The sequence below is a fragment of the Salmo trutta genome, chromosome 16 (genome assembly GCF_901001165.1).
Source record: "Salmo trutta chromosome 16, fSalTru1.1, whole genome shotgun sequence".
NCBI classification, from domain to species: Eukaryota; Metazoa; Chordata; class Actinopteri; order Salmoniformes; family Salmonidae; genus Salmo; species Salmo trutta.
The window spans coordinates 32,654,574-32,671,828 of record NC_042972.1 but is presented as its reverse complement, the minus strand read 5'-3'; the positions used below and the strand labels follow the sequence as shown (position 1 = coordinate 32,671,828).

The 17,255-nt window shown below is 42.0% G+C and overlaps 1 protein-coding gene across 3 annotated transcripts in view; it reads left to right on the top strand.

Moving 5' to 3' along the window:
* LOC115150566 (receptor tyrosine-protein kinase erbB-3) overlaps positions 1 to 17,255 on the top strand; it is a 44,937-nt gene that overhangs the window by 3,166 nt on the left and 24,516 nt on the right. For all 3 annotated transcript variants that reach the window (XM_029693998.1, XM_029693999.1, XM_029694000.1), the window contains exons 2-9: positions 6,601 to 6,755; positions 10,369 to 10,555; positions 11,002 to 11,127; positions 12,014 to 12,076; positions 12,229 to 12,347; positions 12,490 to 12,631; positions 12,855 to 12,968; positions 13,141 to 13,258. In XM_029693998.1, the coding sequence (XP_029549858.1) occupies positions 6,601 to 6,755; positions 10,369 to 10,555; positions 11,002 to 11,127; positions 12,014 to 12,076; positions 12,229 to 12,347; positions 12,490 to 12,631; positions 12,855 to 12,968; positions 13,141 to 13,258 (1,024 nt within the window). The remainder of the gene's footprint in view (positions 1 to 6,600; positions 6,756 to 10,368; positions 10,556 to 11,001; positions 11,128 to 12,013; positions 12,077 to 12,228; positions 12,348 to 12,489; positions 12,632 to 12,854; positions 12,969 to 13,140; positions 13,259 to 17,255) is intronic.

Below are 17,255 nucleotides of genomic sequence, written 5' to 3'. Positions count from 1 at the left end.
TGCTAATACTGTAGGACTTTGTTCTAAAGCTGTATCCATACCCATTGGATACAGTGATCAAAATACAGTGGCTATATCCAGGAAAAACAAAGTTCCCGAAAGCTGGGCCTAAAATAGTGTATAAGATATTATACAACATATTTTGCTGTTACTCTTATGTGGATGATGTTAAAAATATTTGTTGGTCTAATGTGATTAATAAGGAGCATCCAGACACTGCACTCGATGAATTCATAAAATGTATTCTTCCAATTATTAATAAACATGCACCTGTTAAGAAACTGACTGTTAGAACTGGTAAGGCTCCATGGATTGATGAGGAATTGAAAAACACATGCTTGAAAGAGATGGGGCAAAAAGAGTGGCTAATAAGTCTGGCTGTACATCTGACTGGCTGAATTACTGCAAATTGAGAAATTATGTACAGTGAGGGAAAAAAGTATTTTATCCCCTGCTGATTTTGTACGTTTGCCCACTGACAGTCAATCATTTTAATGGTTGGTTTATTTGAACAGTGAGAGACAGAATAACAACAAAAAAATCAAGAAAAACGCATGTCAAAAATGTTAGAAAATTATTTGCATTTTAATGAGGGAAATAAGTATTTGACCTCTCTGCAAAACATGACTTAGTACTTGGTGGCAAAACCCTTGTTGGCAATCACAGAGGTCAGACATTTATTGTAGTTGGCCACCAGGTTTGCACACATCTCAGGAGGGATTTTGTCCCACTCCTCTTTGCAGATCTTCTCCAAGTCATTAAGGTTTCAAACTGTTGGAAAAAATTGTGTTTGACCAAATACAAATACAATACAACAGACTTTCAGAATGCTTATAGAGAAGGGCACTCAACATGTACTGCACTGACACAAATGTCCGATGATTGGTTGAAAGAAATTGATAATAATAACATTGTGGGAGCTGTCCTGTTTGATTTCAGTGCAGCCTTTGACATTATTGACCATAACCTGTTGTTGAGAAAACGTATGTGTTATGGCTTTTCAACATCTGCCATATCGTGAGTTCAGAGCTATCTATCTAATAGAACAGAGGATTTTCTTTAATGGAAGCTTCTCTAATGTCAAAAATGTAAAGTGTGGTGTACCGCAGGGCAGCTGTCTAGGCCCTCTACTCTTTTCTATCTCTAACAATGATCTGCCACTGGCAGAAAACAAAGCATGTGTGTCTATGTATGCTGATGATTCAACCATATACGCATCAGCATATACGCAATGGCTAATGAAGTCACTGAAACCCTTAACAAAAAGTTGCAGTCTGTTTTGGAAGGGGTGGCCAGTAGTAAACTGGTCCTGAACGTCTCTAAAACTAAGAGCATTGTATTTGGTACAAATCATTCCCTAAGTTTTATAACTCAGCTGTGTCTGGTAATGAATGGTGTGGCTGTTGAACAAGTTGAGAATACCAAATTACTTGGTTTTACCGTTGATTGTACCAGTAACGTAAAGTGCAAAAATGTATCCACTCACTACTGTAAGTCTTTCTGGAGAAGAGTGTCTGCTTATGACTAAAATGTAATTGTGAACTGTCATGGTCAAAACATAGATTCAATGGTTGTAAAGATAGGGAGAGGTCTGTCTGTAAAAAAGCAAGTCCTGCAGGCTCTAGTTTTCTTTTATCTTGATTATTGTGCAGCCGTGTGGTCGAGGGCTGCAAGAAAAGACGTAGTTAAGCTGCAGCTGGCCCAGAACAGAGCGGCATGTCTTGCTCTTCATTGTAATCAGAGGGCTAATATAAATACTATGCATGCCAGTCTCTCTTGGCTAAGAGTTGAGGAGAGACTGACTGCATCGCTTCTTCTTTTTTATAAGAAGTATTAATGTGTTGAAAATTCCAAATTGTTTGCATAGTCAATTTACACACAGCTCTGACACACACACTTACCCCACCAGACATGCCACCAGAGGTCTTTTCCCAGTCCACAAATCCAGAACAAATTAGAGAAAGCATACAGTTTTTATTGAGCTATTATTGCATGGAACTCCCTACCATCTCTTATTGCTCAAATGAACAGCAAACCTGGTTTCAAAAAACAGATGCAGCAACACCTCACGGCACAACGCCTCTCCCCTATTTGACCTAGATAGTTTATGTGTATGCATTGATATGTAGGCTACGTGTGCCTTTTTTTAATTCATGTTGTTCTGTCCTTGAGCTGTTCTTGTTTATTAATGTTCTGTATTATGTCATGTTTCATGTTTTCTGTGGACCAAAATTCCAAAATACCAAACATAAAAAGTATGATATATACTCGAATGTACTACTATGATGATGACTATTATGTAACAAATCAAAGTTTTTTGGTCGCGTACAAAGATTAGCAGATGTTACAGCAGGTGTAGCGAAATGCTTGTTTTTCTAGCTCGTACAGTGCTGTAATACAATATCAATACCATACTCATTATATTTCACAGTAAACTTATATTTTGGATCAATGGTTGTGTGGTGAAAGATGTTTACAAACAAAATCAATGCACAATGAAAGGTTTTTAATTTAAGACTGGCTGCGTTACAAGTGTCACTAGTTTGGGAGTTTTGTACTAAGAGTTTTTAAAATTCAGCATATACTTGTGAAAATAGTACCAAAGCAATAAAAAACATACATCTCAGTGAGGCATGTGAGTGAATAGACCTCTAAGGTATGCGGTAATCTCTTGGTGTCCCGAGCCAAGTTTCTGTTTACCTCATCCACCGTTTATATCACTTTATAAAACGTGTTTATCTCCTCCTCCCTCTTTTCTTTCTTGTCTTTCTTTTCTTCCCTTTTCTTTCCACTCCACTTTTTGAGTGTTGAAACATTGGAAACATGAATAAAAATTACAACTAAAACTAATCCAGGACTGAGTAATGTTTCTAGAGTGTTAGGCTACTGGCTATGGCAGTAATGTTTTCAAACGTGTTTGTTTACTGTCTATGGCAGTTTTCAAACGTGTTAGGTTACTGTCTATGGCAGTAATGTTTTCTAGCGTGTTAGGTTACTGTCTATGGCAGTAATGTTTCCAAGCAAGTTAGGTTACTGTCTATGGCAGTAATGTTTCCAAGCATGTTAGGTTACTGTGTGTGAGTTTTCTGTGAACTCTTCCACCCCTCTCCATCTCTCTCTGTCTGCCATCTGCAAATACTGAAAGTATCTCAATACCAGCGAAACCCACCTACTCAGCCCAATCAGATTCTTCACTTCTCCAGCAACAATATTTGAACATGTATGTTGCTCTGCCTGTCTGTGTATTTGTGTGTGTGTTAATGTCAATTACTGTGATGGAACATTTTGTATGTGTGTTCTTTTTCATCTGATGACCTGGTATACATGGATTCTTCATTTCTTTGTGTTCAATTATTGTGCTTGCATACACATTAGTGTTTGTGTGGTGATTGTATACTTTCGTGATTGTGTGTGCCTGGGTGTACATGTGCATGTGCACAGGACTATTTCTCAACAGGCAATTGAACTGGTTGAGTGTCAACAGCTTTAAGCCATCTACTGATAGCAGTCACCCAGCTCAGGCTTCTCCCAGCGCTTAACCTAGGTGGGGTAGTGATAACATGGTTCTTATTGGGAAATGTACACATAAGAACATAATTACAGTCTAATGGGTTTCCAATGACCAAATGTGTATACATTGCACAAAGTCCATGATCCAATTTGAGCTGAACAGAACTCCTACAGTACACTGTGCTTGACTGTAACTTGTACACCTTGGATCTAGTTGGTGATTCATTATATAAGAATTTCTGATCCTTGTTTTTTTACATGTTTATTACTCTCATGCAACCTCACAATGCAGGTTGCACATGTATGCAAATGCAGGGCTATAGCAAAAATGTGCAACCCTGTGGGTGTCCAGGACCAGGATAGAAGAGCACTGGTCTAATGTAGCACGCTGCTAAGTTAGTGTTCAGGAATGTCCCTTGACCCTCTAACAAGGTAGAGTCAGTGTACACTGTCTGGCTCTGTGTGTGTTCACATTCCTCAGACTAGAGTCAGCACCTGTGACCCCCCCCCCCCCCCTCTCTGTCTCTAACATCCATTCACAGGGAAATATTGTGATGAGCCTTAAGAAACTATAATTTCACTCTGAACCTAACACTATTTTAACCCCTGTCCTTCGTCTCTCTCTCGCTCTCTCTCTCTCTCCTTCACAAACACAATAAAGTGTCTACTATCTCTGCTTTATGATGTCTGGGCCTGCTCATTGGACTGTTATCACACACTATGCTACTCTCTCCAGAATCACCTGCTAGCTTTTACTGATTGTTATTTCCTGTGTGAAGCGAATTAACTAGTACTTGTTAACACTCTCCTAGCTCATGTCTGTGTGACTCACAGTCTCCAGATTTAATGCTGAACATTTATTTCAGATAATTGTGAGAGCACAGGAACACAGCACATAGACAACATGTAAAAATAGCAAATTAACTTGACAACATGGTCTATTTACAGTACCTCTAGTTAGTTAAAGGTCAATGTCCCATCAAACCCAACACAGTATATCTTGTTCTTAGAGACATATCTATCTGTGAATCTGTGAATAAATAACTTACTGATATATACAGAAAAATATTAATGGAACAGCAACAGCAACTACAGTGAGGGAAAAAAGTAATTGATCCCCTGCTGATTTTGTACGTTTTCCCACGGACAAAGAAATGATCAGTCTATAATTTTAATGGTAGGTTTATTTGAACAGTGAGAGACAGAATAACAACAAAAAAATCCAGAAAAACGCATGTCAAAAATGTTCTAAAATGATTTGCATTTTAATAAGGGAAATAAGTATTTGACCCCTCTGCAAAACATGACTTAGTACTTGGTGGCAAAACCCTTGTTGGCAATCACAGAGGTCAGACGTTTCTTGTAGTTGGCCACCAGGTTTGCACACATCTCAGGAGGGATTTTGTCCCACTCCTCTTTGCAGATCTTCTCCAAGTCATTAAGGTTTCGAGGCTGACGTTTGGCAACTCGAACCTTCAGCTCCCTCCACAGATTTTCTATGGGATTAAGGTCTGGAGACTGGCTAGGCCACTCCAGGACCTTAATGTGCTTCTTCTTGAGCCACTCCTTTGTTGCCTTGGCCGTGTGTTTTGGGTCATTGTCATGCTGGAATACCCATCCACGACCCATTTTCAATGCCCTGGCTGAGTGAAGGAGGTTCTCACCCAAGATTTTACGGTACATGGCCCCGTCCATCATCCCTTTGATGCGGTGAAGTTGTCCTGTCTCCTTAGCAGAACAACACCCCCAAAGCATAATGTTTCCACCTCCATGTTTGATGGTGGGGATGGTGTTCTTGGGGTCATAGGCAGCATTCCTCCTCCTCCAAACACGGCGAGTTGAGTTGATGCCAAAGAGCTCCATTTTGGTCTCATCTGACCACAACACTTTCACCCAGTTGTCCTCTGAATCATTCAGATGTTCATTGGCAAACTTCAGACGGGCATGTATATGTGCTTTCTTGAGCAGGGGGACCTTGCGGGCGCTGCAGGATTTCAGTCCTTCACGGCGTAGTGTGTTACCAATTGTTTTCTTGGTGACTATGGTCCCAGCTGCCTTGAGATCATTGACAAGATCCTCCCGTGTAGTTCTGGGCTGATTCCTCACCGTTCTCATGATCATTGCAACTCCATGAGGTGAGATCTTGCAGTTCTTTTGTGTTTCTTCCGAATAATCGCACTAACTGTTGTCACCTTCTCACCAAGCTGCTTGGCGATGGTCTTGTAGCCCATTCCAGCCTTGTGTAGGTCTACAATCTTGTCCCTGAAATCCTTGGAGAGCTCTTTGGTCTTGGCCATGGTGGAGAGTTTGGAATCTTATTGATTGATTGCTTCTGTGGACAGGTGTCTTTTATACAGGTAACAAGCTGAGATTAGGAGCACTCCCTTTACCTGTATAAAAGACACCTGGGAGCCAGAAATCTTTCTGATTGAGAGGGGGTCAAATACTTATTTCCCTCATTAAAATGCAAATCATTTTATAACATTTTTGACATGAGTTTTTCTGGATTTTTTGTTGTTGTTATTCTGTCTCTCACTGTTCAAATAAACCTACCATTAAAATTATAGACTGATCATTTCTTTGTCAGTGGGCAAATGTACAAAATCAGCAGGGGATCAAATACTTTTTTCCCTCACTGTACAATTAAATAAACGCATGTTATTATCCAGAGTTAGCCTCTCTTCCTTCCTCTCTCCCTCTTTCACTTTTTCTCTCTCTCTCTTTGGACATCTGGCTAAGATTTGATTAGCAAAACAGTCTCAGTTCCAATGACGTTGAAAGGGAAAAGGACTGGACTCCTACAGTCCACAATAAACAAGGACTTGTAGGTCTGCCCCAGAGACAGTCAGTCACTGTATTATATGTAGCACTAGCCTAAAGGGAATGAGAAGGGAGCGTGAACAAGTTATTTATTATTCCTAGCACTAACATGTATTAGTCATAGTCAGAGTTTGAATGTAAGTTGTGACCTGATGTGTTACATCAAAACTACACAAAATGCATCAGTACAACAACAACAACAACATAGGCTAGAGTTTTGAATTTAAGTCCTTAAAACTGAAGAACTGTCTTTACCCATCTTTCCCCCAGTGATATGCTCCGGCACCCAAAATGCACTAAGCGTGACAGGAAGTTCACAGACGCAGTACACGCTAATGAAGGAGATGTACAGTGGCTGTGAGATCGTCATGGGTAACCTGGAGATCACCATGATGGAACACTGGAGGGACTTCACCTTTCTACAGGTGAGGGGATGAACAGGTGGATGAATGGCAACAGGTGTTTATATGTGTGTGTGTGTGTGTGTGTGTGTGTGTGTGTGTGTGTGTGTGTGTGTGTGTGTGTGTGTGTGTGTGTGTGTGTGTGTGTGTGTGTGTGTGTGTGTGTGTGTGTGTGTGTGTGTGTGTGTGTTGCATCAGGAGTATGTATAATCTACTCCAGTCCATAGAAGTCTATATATATATAATGCCAACACTAAACACAATCAGACATGCCAGGCCACACTTCCCTCTGGGGCACAGAGAACAACACAGAGATTGTATCATTGTGTGTCTCTTGTGGATGATGTCACTGTCTCCTGTACACAATGAGTCCTCTTACATTACCCTGTTGAAACCTTTAGCACTGTTGCGCGGCCATGGTAACTGATCACACAGCCATGGTAACTTAACACAAAGCCATGAAAACCAGTTAGTTATCCGTAAACAGAGCCATATACTGTATATGGCTCTGCCTGTAACTAGTTTAACTGTCATGGCACAGGTGTAGGATCTTAATTTTAGCCAGTTTGGTACAGCAGGAAAAGTATCCTGCTCCAACAGGAAATGTGAAATATTATGTGGATTATAATTAATGGACATTTTTTTGTAGGAGTTGATACATTCAAAAGCCTTTTTAAACCTCAAATACACTATAAGTTTTACATGTCCTGCATTTCAGGAAAGTTCTCCTGCAACAGGGTGATCAAATTAAGATCCCACATCTGTACTGTAGTTAGCTAATGTTACGGCTGTCATGGAAACAATTGATGAGTGAGAGAATAAGAGGGCTGTTGTGATGTTATAGTCAAAGTTGTTGAATTTTAGAATTAAGATGTCAGGCTACCATGCAGTACATGATCCGCTACATCAGGTATTCCCAAACTGGGGCACGTGTACGCAATGCCGTCGGGGATACGCGAAATAAAAATGTGATTCACATTTTAAAAAATATATATAAAAAAATAAAAACAATTCTTCACATTTTCAAACAGTACATTTATATTTTCCAACGGGGCTATACATTTGGGTGAGGTTTTTTTCTCGCCCGAGTAGCCTCGTTTCACTACCAAAAATAAAATTAAACCTTCTAGTGTTCAGCGAAATAACAACACAATGTCAAATACAGGTAGCCTAGTCAAATAATTAACATCCAATCACATTAACCGTTACTCTCTCGTGGGAAACCTTCACTCTTGCGCAGACATTTAGAAACGAAACATGACAATTGAAAAAATAAGCCACATTAGTTTTTTGAGAGAGAATAAAGACTTTCGAGTAGTAAGACATGTATAAAAGCAACAGATACCATTAATAAGAAGGGGCTAGAAGCATCTTATATGGTGAGCTACCGAGTGGCTAGGACAGGCAAGCCCCATACTATTGTAGAGGACTTAATTCTTCTTGTTGCCGCGGATATGGCTGGGACAATGCTGGGGGAGAAGGCCAAAAAACTATACAGACAATGCCTCCATCAAACAACACTGTTTCACGAGCATCAGTGACATGGCAGGAGATGTTTTGAAACAATTACTGCTTCACATACAAGCCAGTGAATTATATGTGTTACAGCTGGATGATTCAACAGACGTGGCGGTCCTGGCACAGCTCCTAGTATATGTCCGTTACGTTTATGGGGGGTCAATTAAGGAATTATACCCTGATGAATACAGCTTGTCTGTCGAAACGTTGGTTATTAGGTTATTAAATTATTGCATCTGAGCTCCTAGAGTGTGCGGCTCTTCTTTAATTTTTAAGTGTTCTACTCTGCTAGCCAGCACCTCGCCTAAATAGGTGTGCTTTTCTTTCACCTCTGGGTAAATTAAGGAAGACATCTTCTTCTGCAAACCACTGGAAACCAGGACAACATGAGGGGATGTTTTTAAGGTACTGGACAGCTTTGTGACATCAAATGGACTTTGGTGGTCAAGATGTGTTGGTATCTATACTGATGGCGCAAAAGCCATGACAGGGAGACATAGTGGAGTGGTAAAGCGCGTGCAAGCAGTTGCTCCCGACACCACTTGGGTACACTGCAGCATCCACCGAGAGGCTCTTGCTGCCAAAGGAATGCATGACAGCTTGAAAGATGTTTTGGACACTACAGTGAAAATGGTTAACTTTGTTAAAGCAAGGCCCCTGAACTCTTGTGTATTTTCTGCATTATGCAATGATATCGACAGCGACCATGTAACGCTTTTACAACATACAGAAGTGCCTGGTTATCAAGTGGCAAAGAATTGACATGTTTTTTTTTTTAAATTGAGAAACGAGCTAAAAGTTTTCTTACTGACCATAATTTTAACTTGTCTACCCGCTTGCATGATGATGAGTTTCTCACACGACTGGCCTATCTGGGTGATGTTTTTTCTCGCCTGAATGATCTGAATCTAGGATTACAGGGACACTCTGTAACTATATTCAATGTGCGGGACAAAATTGAGGCTATGATTAAGAAGTTGGAGCTCTTTTCTGTCTGCATTAACAAGGACATCACACAGGTCTTTCCATCACTGTATGATTTTTTGTGTGCAAATGAACTCAAGCTTACGGACAATGTCAAATGTGATATAGCAAAGCACCTGAGTGAGTTACGCAGGTACTTTCCCGAAACGGACGACACAAACAACTGGATTCATTATCCCTTTCATGCCCTGCCTCCAGTCCACTTACCGATATCTGAACAAGAGAGCCTCATCGAAATTGCAACAAGCGGTTCTGTGAAAATTGTATTTCATCTGAAGTCACTGCTAGATTTATGGATAGGGCTGCGCTCAGAGTTTCTTGCCTTGGCAAATTGCGCTGTTAAGACACTGATGCCCTTTGCAACCACATACCTATGTGAGAATGGATTCTTGGCCTTCACTAGCATGAAAACTAAATACAGGCACAGACTGTGTGTGGAAAATGATTTAAGACTGAGACTCTCTCCAATACAACCCAACATTGCAGAGTTATGTGCATCCTTTCTAGCACCCCCTTCTCATTAACCTGTGGTGAGTTATTCACAGTTGTTGATGAACAAATAAGGTTTTATATGTAAGATGGCTAAATAAAGAGCAAAATTATTGATTATTATTACAATATTATTTGTGCCTTGGTCCTATAAGAGCTCTTTGTCACTTCCTACGAGCCGGATTGTGACAAAAACTCCCACTCATTCTTATGTTTAATAAATGTATCGTATAGTGTGTGTGTGGCAGGCTTACAATGATGGCAAAAAACAACATATGAGAGTGCGCTGACCCTGGTGCTAGAGGGGGTACGCAGCTGGAGGTTGAATGTTTGAAGGGGTACGGGACTATAAAAGGTTTGGGAACCACTGCGCTACATAAATGTTCTTTACTCTGCATACGAGAGGGATATTTGCATGCAGGCTTTTTTCCCCAGCCCAGTTCTCACACACCTGATTGAGCAAATCCAGGTCTTGATGTGTAGTTGATTCAATTGAGTCAGGTGACAAATGCCTGCTCACACTGCAGCTCTCCAAGATCAACAATGAGGAACATATCCGTATCCTGTTTCCGTCTACAGTAACACCTTTTTCTTTACTCTTTCTCTTTTCCTCTTTCCTTCTTCCCTGACCTCTCCTCCCCCGTAGTCTATTAGAGAAGTGACGGGCTACATCCTCATAGCCATTAACCAGTTCAGCCGGCTGCCGCTGGACCAGCTCCGTGTCATAAGAGGCACCACTCTGTACGAGGATCGCTTTGCTCTGGCTGTCCTCGTCAACTACCAAAAGGACGGCCAACACGGACTGAAGGAGCTGGGCCTCACACACCTCACAGGTACACACACACACACACACACACACAAACACACACACACACACACACACACACACACACACACACACACACACACACACACACACACACACACACACACACACACACACACAAAAACACACACACAAAAAATGATCATTGTGATGAAGATAAGTCTTTAAGTGATACACATCATCATCATGAACAGCAACATGGTTATCATGGTCCACATGCCAACTACCATACGAACTTCAGTAGCAGGATTGGGGTCAATTCCAGTCAATTCAGGAAGTGCAATGAAATTCAAATTTCAATTCCCAACTGTAGCATGAGAGATGAGAGGAGGCACTGGGGATAGAAAAATACAAATTTGTGCCCGTTTTGATTTGGTTAGTCACCAACGTGTTCTGGCCTGTTAAACTAATTGTGCGTCTTCCTTTGTGTGTGTGTGTGTGTGTGTTCCACAGAGATACTGGAGGGAGGGGTGCAGATCATTCAGAATAAGTTCCTGAGCTACACCCCTCAGGTGAACTGGCTGGACATAGTGAAGGATGGAGACTCTGAAGTCATCATCAACGAGAACGGGCCTGAACGTGAGTATAGCAGGAGGTAGATGGTAGTACTCACAGAAATGATATGTATTCAGATTAGTGCTAGGACTGCTACTATATACACTACCTTTCAAAAGTTTGGGGTCACTTAGAAATGTCATTGTTTTTGAAAGAAAAGCAAATTTTTTTGTTCATTAAAATAACATCAAATTGATCAGAAATACAGTGTAGACATTGTTAATGTTGTAAATGACTATTGTAGCTGGAAACGGCAGATTGTTTTATGGAATATCTACGTAGGCGTGCAGAGGCCCATTATCAGCAACCATCACTCCTGTGTTCCAATAGCACGTCGTGTTAGCTAATCCAAGTTTATCATTTTAAAAGGCTAATTGATCGTTAGAAAACCCTTTTGCAATTATGTTAGCACAGCTGAAAACTGTTGTTCTGATTAAAGAAGCAATAAAACTGGCCTTCTTCAGACTAGTTGAGTATCTGTAGCATCAGCATTTGTGGGTTCGATTACAGGCTCAAAATGGCCAGAAACAATGAACTTTCTTCTGAAACTCATCAGTCTATTCTTGTTCTGAGAAAGGAAGGCTATTCCATGCAAGAAATTGCCAAGAACTGAAGATCTGGTACAACGCTGTGTACTACTCCCTTCACAGAACAACGCAAACTGACTCTAACCAGAATAGAAAGAGGAGTGGGAGGCCCCGGTGCACAACTGAGCAAGAGGACAAGTACATTAGAGTGTCTAGTTTGAGAAACAGATGCCTCACAAGTCCTCAACTGGCAGCTTCATCAAATTGTACCCGTAAAACACCAGTCTCAACAGTGAAGAGGCAACTCCGGGAGGCTGGCCTTCTTCTTTGGTTTTGTGTGATGTAGCTTTTATGTTTTCTAACATTTCTGACATGTTTTTCAGAGCCATGTGATGAGGCATGCGGAGGTCCATGTTGGGGGCCCAGGAATGACACCTGCCAGAGCTGTGAGTCACTTTTGACCCCTGGCTCTCATTTTCTGACAACACTAGATAGCTTCGCTCTGATGTAATGTCCTACAACCCAGCTCAGTCAGTTTGCTTGGCTCAAAGTACTCTCTATCTCTCTCTCTCTGCCCCCCTCCCCCCTACCCCCCCAGTGACGAAGACAGTGTGTGCCCCTCAGTGTAATGGCCGCTGCTTTGGGAGGAGTCCTAGTGAGTGCTGTCATATGGAGTGTGCAGGAGGTTGCACCGGACCCCTGGACACCGACTGCTTTGTGAGTTTGCTATACACACAAACCCACCGCAAAGAAGTCTTAAAAGTAGTTCTGATAGTCATTGCATAGAAATTAATGGGTTAAAACTATACTACTAAGCAATGCATACAGTATCATATAACTGTGTATTTTCTCTATCCAGGCCTGCCGTAACTTCAACAACTCAGGCTCCTGTGTGCCCCAGTGTCCCCAGACCCTCATCTACAACAAGCACACCTTCAAACTGGAGCCCAACCCCAGCGCCAAGTACCAGTACAGTTCCATCTGTGTGGCCCAGTGCCCCAGTGAGTCCACACACAGCATGCTCTACCCACTTCCCCTCATTGGTCAACTCCTGGCCATAACCATGACCATCATGTCTCACTCATTGTCCTCATTCAATCTATCAATTTTCTAGCATGGTCCAATCTTCCTGTGGATTTCCCTGTGGATTTTAATGATTTGGTTTTCTCCCTTTACCTGTCCCTCTGCCCCACTCTTTCTCTCTCACATTACATTCCTCCTCAGCTCATTTTGTGGTGGACGGGAGCTCGTGTGTGAGCAGCTGCCCTTCTTATAAGACGGAGATGGAGAAGAAAGGAGTGAAGAGGTGTGAGCCTTGTGGAGGCCTCTGTCCCAAAGGTACCCGGCTGTCCGGTGCCCACATATACACCCTTCAACTATCATTGCTTTATAGAGAGTCTTCTACTCCAGCAACATGCCCTTATGACTCATGTTGTGAAACTTTGGCTTTATTAATTATTTTCTCTCCTCTCTTCTCCTCTCCTCTCCTCTCCTCTCCTCAAATCTCTAGCTTGTCAAGGAACAGGCACAGCCTCCAGACAGACAGTGGACTCTCAGAACATTGACAGTTTCATCAACTGCACCAAGATCCAGGGTAGCCTGCACTTCCTGGTCACCGGGATTAAAGGGTGAGTGACAGCAGCAATATTCCATCAAAATGGCATGGCTTGGGGTAGTCTAGCTGCCTCTGGAGAACCTGTACGATGTATTGCTACCAGCATAGGTTCCAATCTGGCCCAATGTTTTTACAGCACTCTTTCTCCTACCTTTCAGCTCTAGCTCTTTCTATCCAATAAACATACAAAATACTGAAATATATACAGTACCAGTAAAAAGTTAAGTACCAGTAAATCTACTCATTCAAGGGTTTTTCTTAATTTTTTTACTATTTTCTACATTGTAGAATAATAGTGAAGACATCAAAACTATGAAATAACACATATGGAATCATGTAGTAACCAAAAAAGTGTTAAACAAATCATAATATATGTTCGATTTTAGATTCTTCAAAGTAGCCACCCTTTGCCTTGATGACAGCTTTGCACACTCTTGGCATTCTCTCAACCAACTTCATGAGGTAGTCACCTGGAATGCATTTCAATTAACAGGTGTGCCTTGTTAAAAGTTCATTTGTGGAATTTCTTTCCTTCTTCATGCGTTTGAGGCAATCAAATCAAAATCAAATCAAATTGTGTCACATGCACCGAATACAACAGGTGTGGACCGCACAGTGAAATGCTTACTTACAAGCCCTTAACCAGCAATACAGTTTTAAGAAAATTCCCGAAGAATAACAAATAATTAAAGAGCAGCAGTAAATAACAATAGTGGGGCTATATACAGGGGGTACAGGTACAGAGTCAATGTGCAGGGACACCGGTGTCGAGGTAACTGAGGTAATCTGTACATGTAGGTAAAGTTATTAAAGTGACTATGTATAGATAATAACCGAAAGTAGCAGCAGCGTAGAAGAGGGTGGGGGCAATGCAAATAGCCTGGGTAGCCATTTGATTAATGTTCAGGAGTCTTATGGCTTGGGGGTAGAAGCTGTTTAGAAGCTTCTTGGACCTAGACTTGGTGCTCCTGTACTGCTTGCCGTGCGGTAGCAAAGAGAAAAGTCTATGACTAAGGTGGCTGGAGTCTTTGACAATTTTTAGGGCCTTCCTCTGACATCGCCTGGTATAGAGATCTTGGATGGCAGGAAGCTTGGCCCCTGTGATGTACTGGGCCATACGCACTACCCTCTGTAGTGCCTTGCGGTTGGAGGCCGAGCAGTTGCCATACCAGGCAGTGATACATTCCATCAGAATGCTCTCGATGGTGCAGCTGTAAAACCTTTTGAGGATCTGAGGACCCATGCCAAATCATTTCAGTCTCCTGAGGGGGAATAGGTTTTGTCATGCCCTCTTCACGACTGTCTTGGTGTGCTTGGACCATGTTCGTTTGTTGGTGATGTGGACGTCAAGGAACTTGAAGCTCTCAACCTGCTCCACTACAGCCCCGTCGATGATAATGGGGATGTGTTCGGTCCTCCTTTTCCTGTAGTACACAATCATCTCTTTTGTCTGGATCATATTTAGGGAGAGGTTGTTGTCCTTGCACCACACGGTCAGGCCTCTGACCTCCTCCCCTATAGGCTGTCTCATCATTGTCGGTGATCAGGCCTACCACTGTTGTGTCATCTGCAAACTTAATGATCGTGTTGGAATTGTGCCTGGCCGTGCAGTCATGAGTGAATATTGAGTACAGGAGGGGACTGAGCACATACCCCTGAGGGGCCCACATGTTCAGAATCAGCATGGCGGATGTCTTGTTACCTACCCTTACCACCTGGGGGGGCCCGTCAGGAAGTCCACGATCCAGTTGCAGAGTGAGGTGTTTAGTCCCAGGGTCCTTAGCTTAGTGATGAGTTTTGAGGGCACTATGGTGTTGAACGCTAAGCTGTGGTCAATGAATAGCTTTCTCACATAGGTGTTCCTTTTGTCCAGGTGTGAAAGGGCAGTGTGGAGTGCAATAGAGATTGCATCATCTGTGGATCTGTTTGGGTGGTATGCAAATTAGAGTGGGTCTAGGGTTTCTGGGATAATGGTGTTGCTGTGAGCCATGAGCAGCCTTTCAAAGCACTTCATGGCTACCGGCGTGAGTACTACGGGTCGGTAGTCATTTAGGCAGGTTACCTTCGTTTTCTTGGGCACAGGGACTATGGTGGTCTACTTGAAACATGTTGGTATTACAGACTCAGACAGGGAGAGGATGAAAATGTCAGTGAAGACACTTGCCAGTTGGTCAGCGCATGCTCGGGGTACGCGTCCTGGTAATCCGTCTGGCCCTGCTGTCTTGTGAATGTTGACCTGTTTAATGTTGCATCTAGATGTTCCGCTAGCGGAACGCCTCGCCAATATCCAATGGAAGAACGTGGCGCGAAATACAAAACCCTCAAATGCAATAATTTCAATTTTTCAAACATACGACTATTTTACACCATTTTAAAGACAAGACTCTCATTAATCTAACCACATTGTCCGATTTCAAAAAGGCTTTACAGCAAAAGCAAAACATTAGATTATGTTAGGAGAGTACATAGCCAAAAACAATCACACAGCCATTTTCCAAGCAAGCATATATGTCACAAACCCAAAACACAGCTAAATGAAGCACTAACCTTTGATCTTCATCAGATGACACTCCTAGGACATTATGTTATACAATACATGCATGTTTTGTTCAATCAAGTTCATATTTATATCCAAAAACAGCTTTTTACATTGGCATGTGATGTTCAGAACATGCATTCCCACCCAAAACTTCCGGTGAATTTACTAAATTACTCATCATAAACGTTGACAAAATACATAACAATTATTTTAAGAATTATAGATACAGAACTCCTTTATGCAATCGCTATGTCAGATTTTAAAATAGCTTTTCGGCGAAAGCACATTTTGCAATATTCTGAGTACATAGCTCAGCCATCACGGCTAGCTATTTTGACACCTGCCAACTTTGGGGCACACTAAACTCAGAATTACTATTAGAAAAATTGTATTACCTTTGCTGATCTTCGTCAGAATGCACTTCCAGGACTGCTACTTCCACAAGAAATGTTGTTTTTGTTCCAAATAATCCATAGTTATGTCCAAATACCTCCGTTTTGTTTGTGCGTTCAGGTCACTATCCAAAGGGTAACGCGCGAGCGCATATCAAGACAATTTTTTTTTTAAATGTTCCTTTACCGTACTTAGAAGCATGTCAAACGCTGTTTAAAATCAATTTTTATGGTATTTTTCTCGTAAAATAGCGATAATATTCCAACCGGACAATAGTGTATTCATTCAAAGAGGAAAAGAAAAAACAGCATGGTCACGGGACCGCGCACATCCAATCTCTTAGTCACCAGGCAGACCACTGACAAACTGTGCTACTATACTCTGCCCAGAGACAACAGACGCCTCAATCCGCTTTCTGAAGGCTTTAGAGAGCCAATGGAAGCCTTAGAAAGTGCTACGTAACCCCACATATACTGTAGTTTTGAAAGGGACTAGAAAGAAGAACTACAAATTCGCAGACAGGCCACTTCCTGCTTGGAATCTTCTCAGGTTTTTACCGGCCATATGAGTTCTGTTATACTCACAGACACCATTCAAACAGTTTTAGAAACTTCAGAGTGTTTTCTATCCAAATCTATGAATAATATGCAAATATTTGACTCTGGGTCCGAGAAGTAGGCCGTTTAATTTGGGTATATTTTTCATTCGGCCGTGAAAATACTGCCCCCTATAGCGAAGAGGTTAAAGGTCTTACTCACATCGGCTGCGGAGAGCGTGATCACACAGTCGTCTGGAACAACTGATGCTCTCATTCATGTTATTCAGCTCATCTGGTAGACTCGTATCACTGGGCAGCTCTTGGCTGTGCTTCCCTTTGTAGTCTGTAATAGTTTGCAAGCCCTGCCACGTCCGAAAAGCGTCGGAGCTGGTGTAGTATGATTCAATCTTAGTCCTGTATTGACGCTTTGCCTGTTTGATGGTTCGTCAGAGGGCATAACGGGATTTCTTATAAGCTTCCGGGTTAGAGTCCCGCTCCTTGAAAGCGGCAGCTCTACCCTTTAGCTCGTGCGAATGTTGC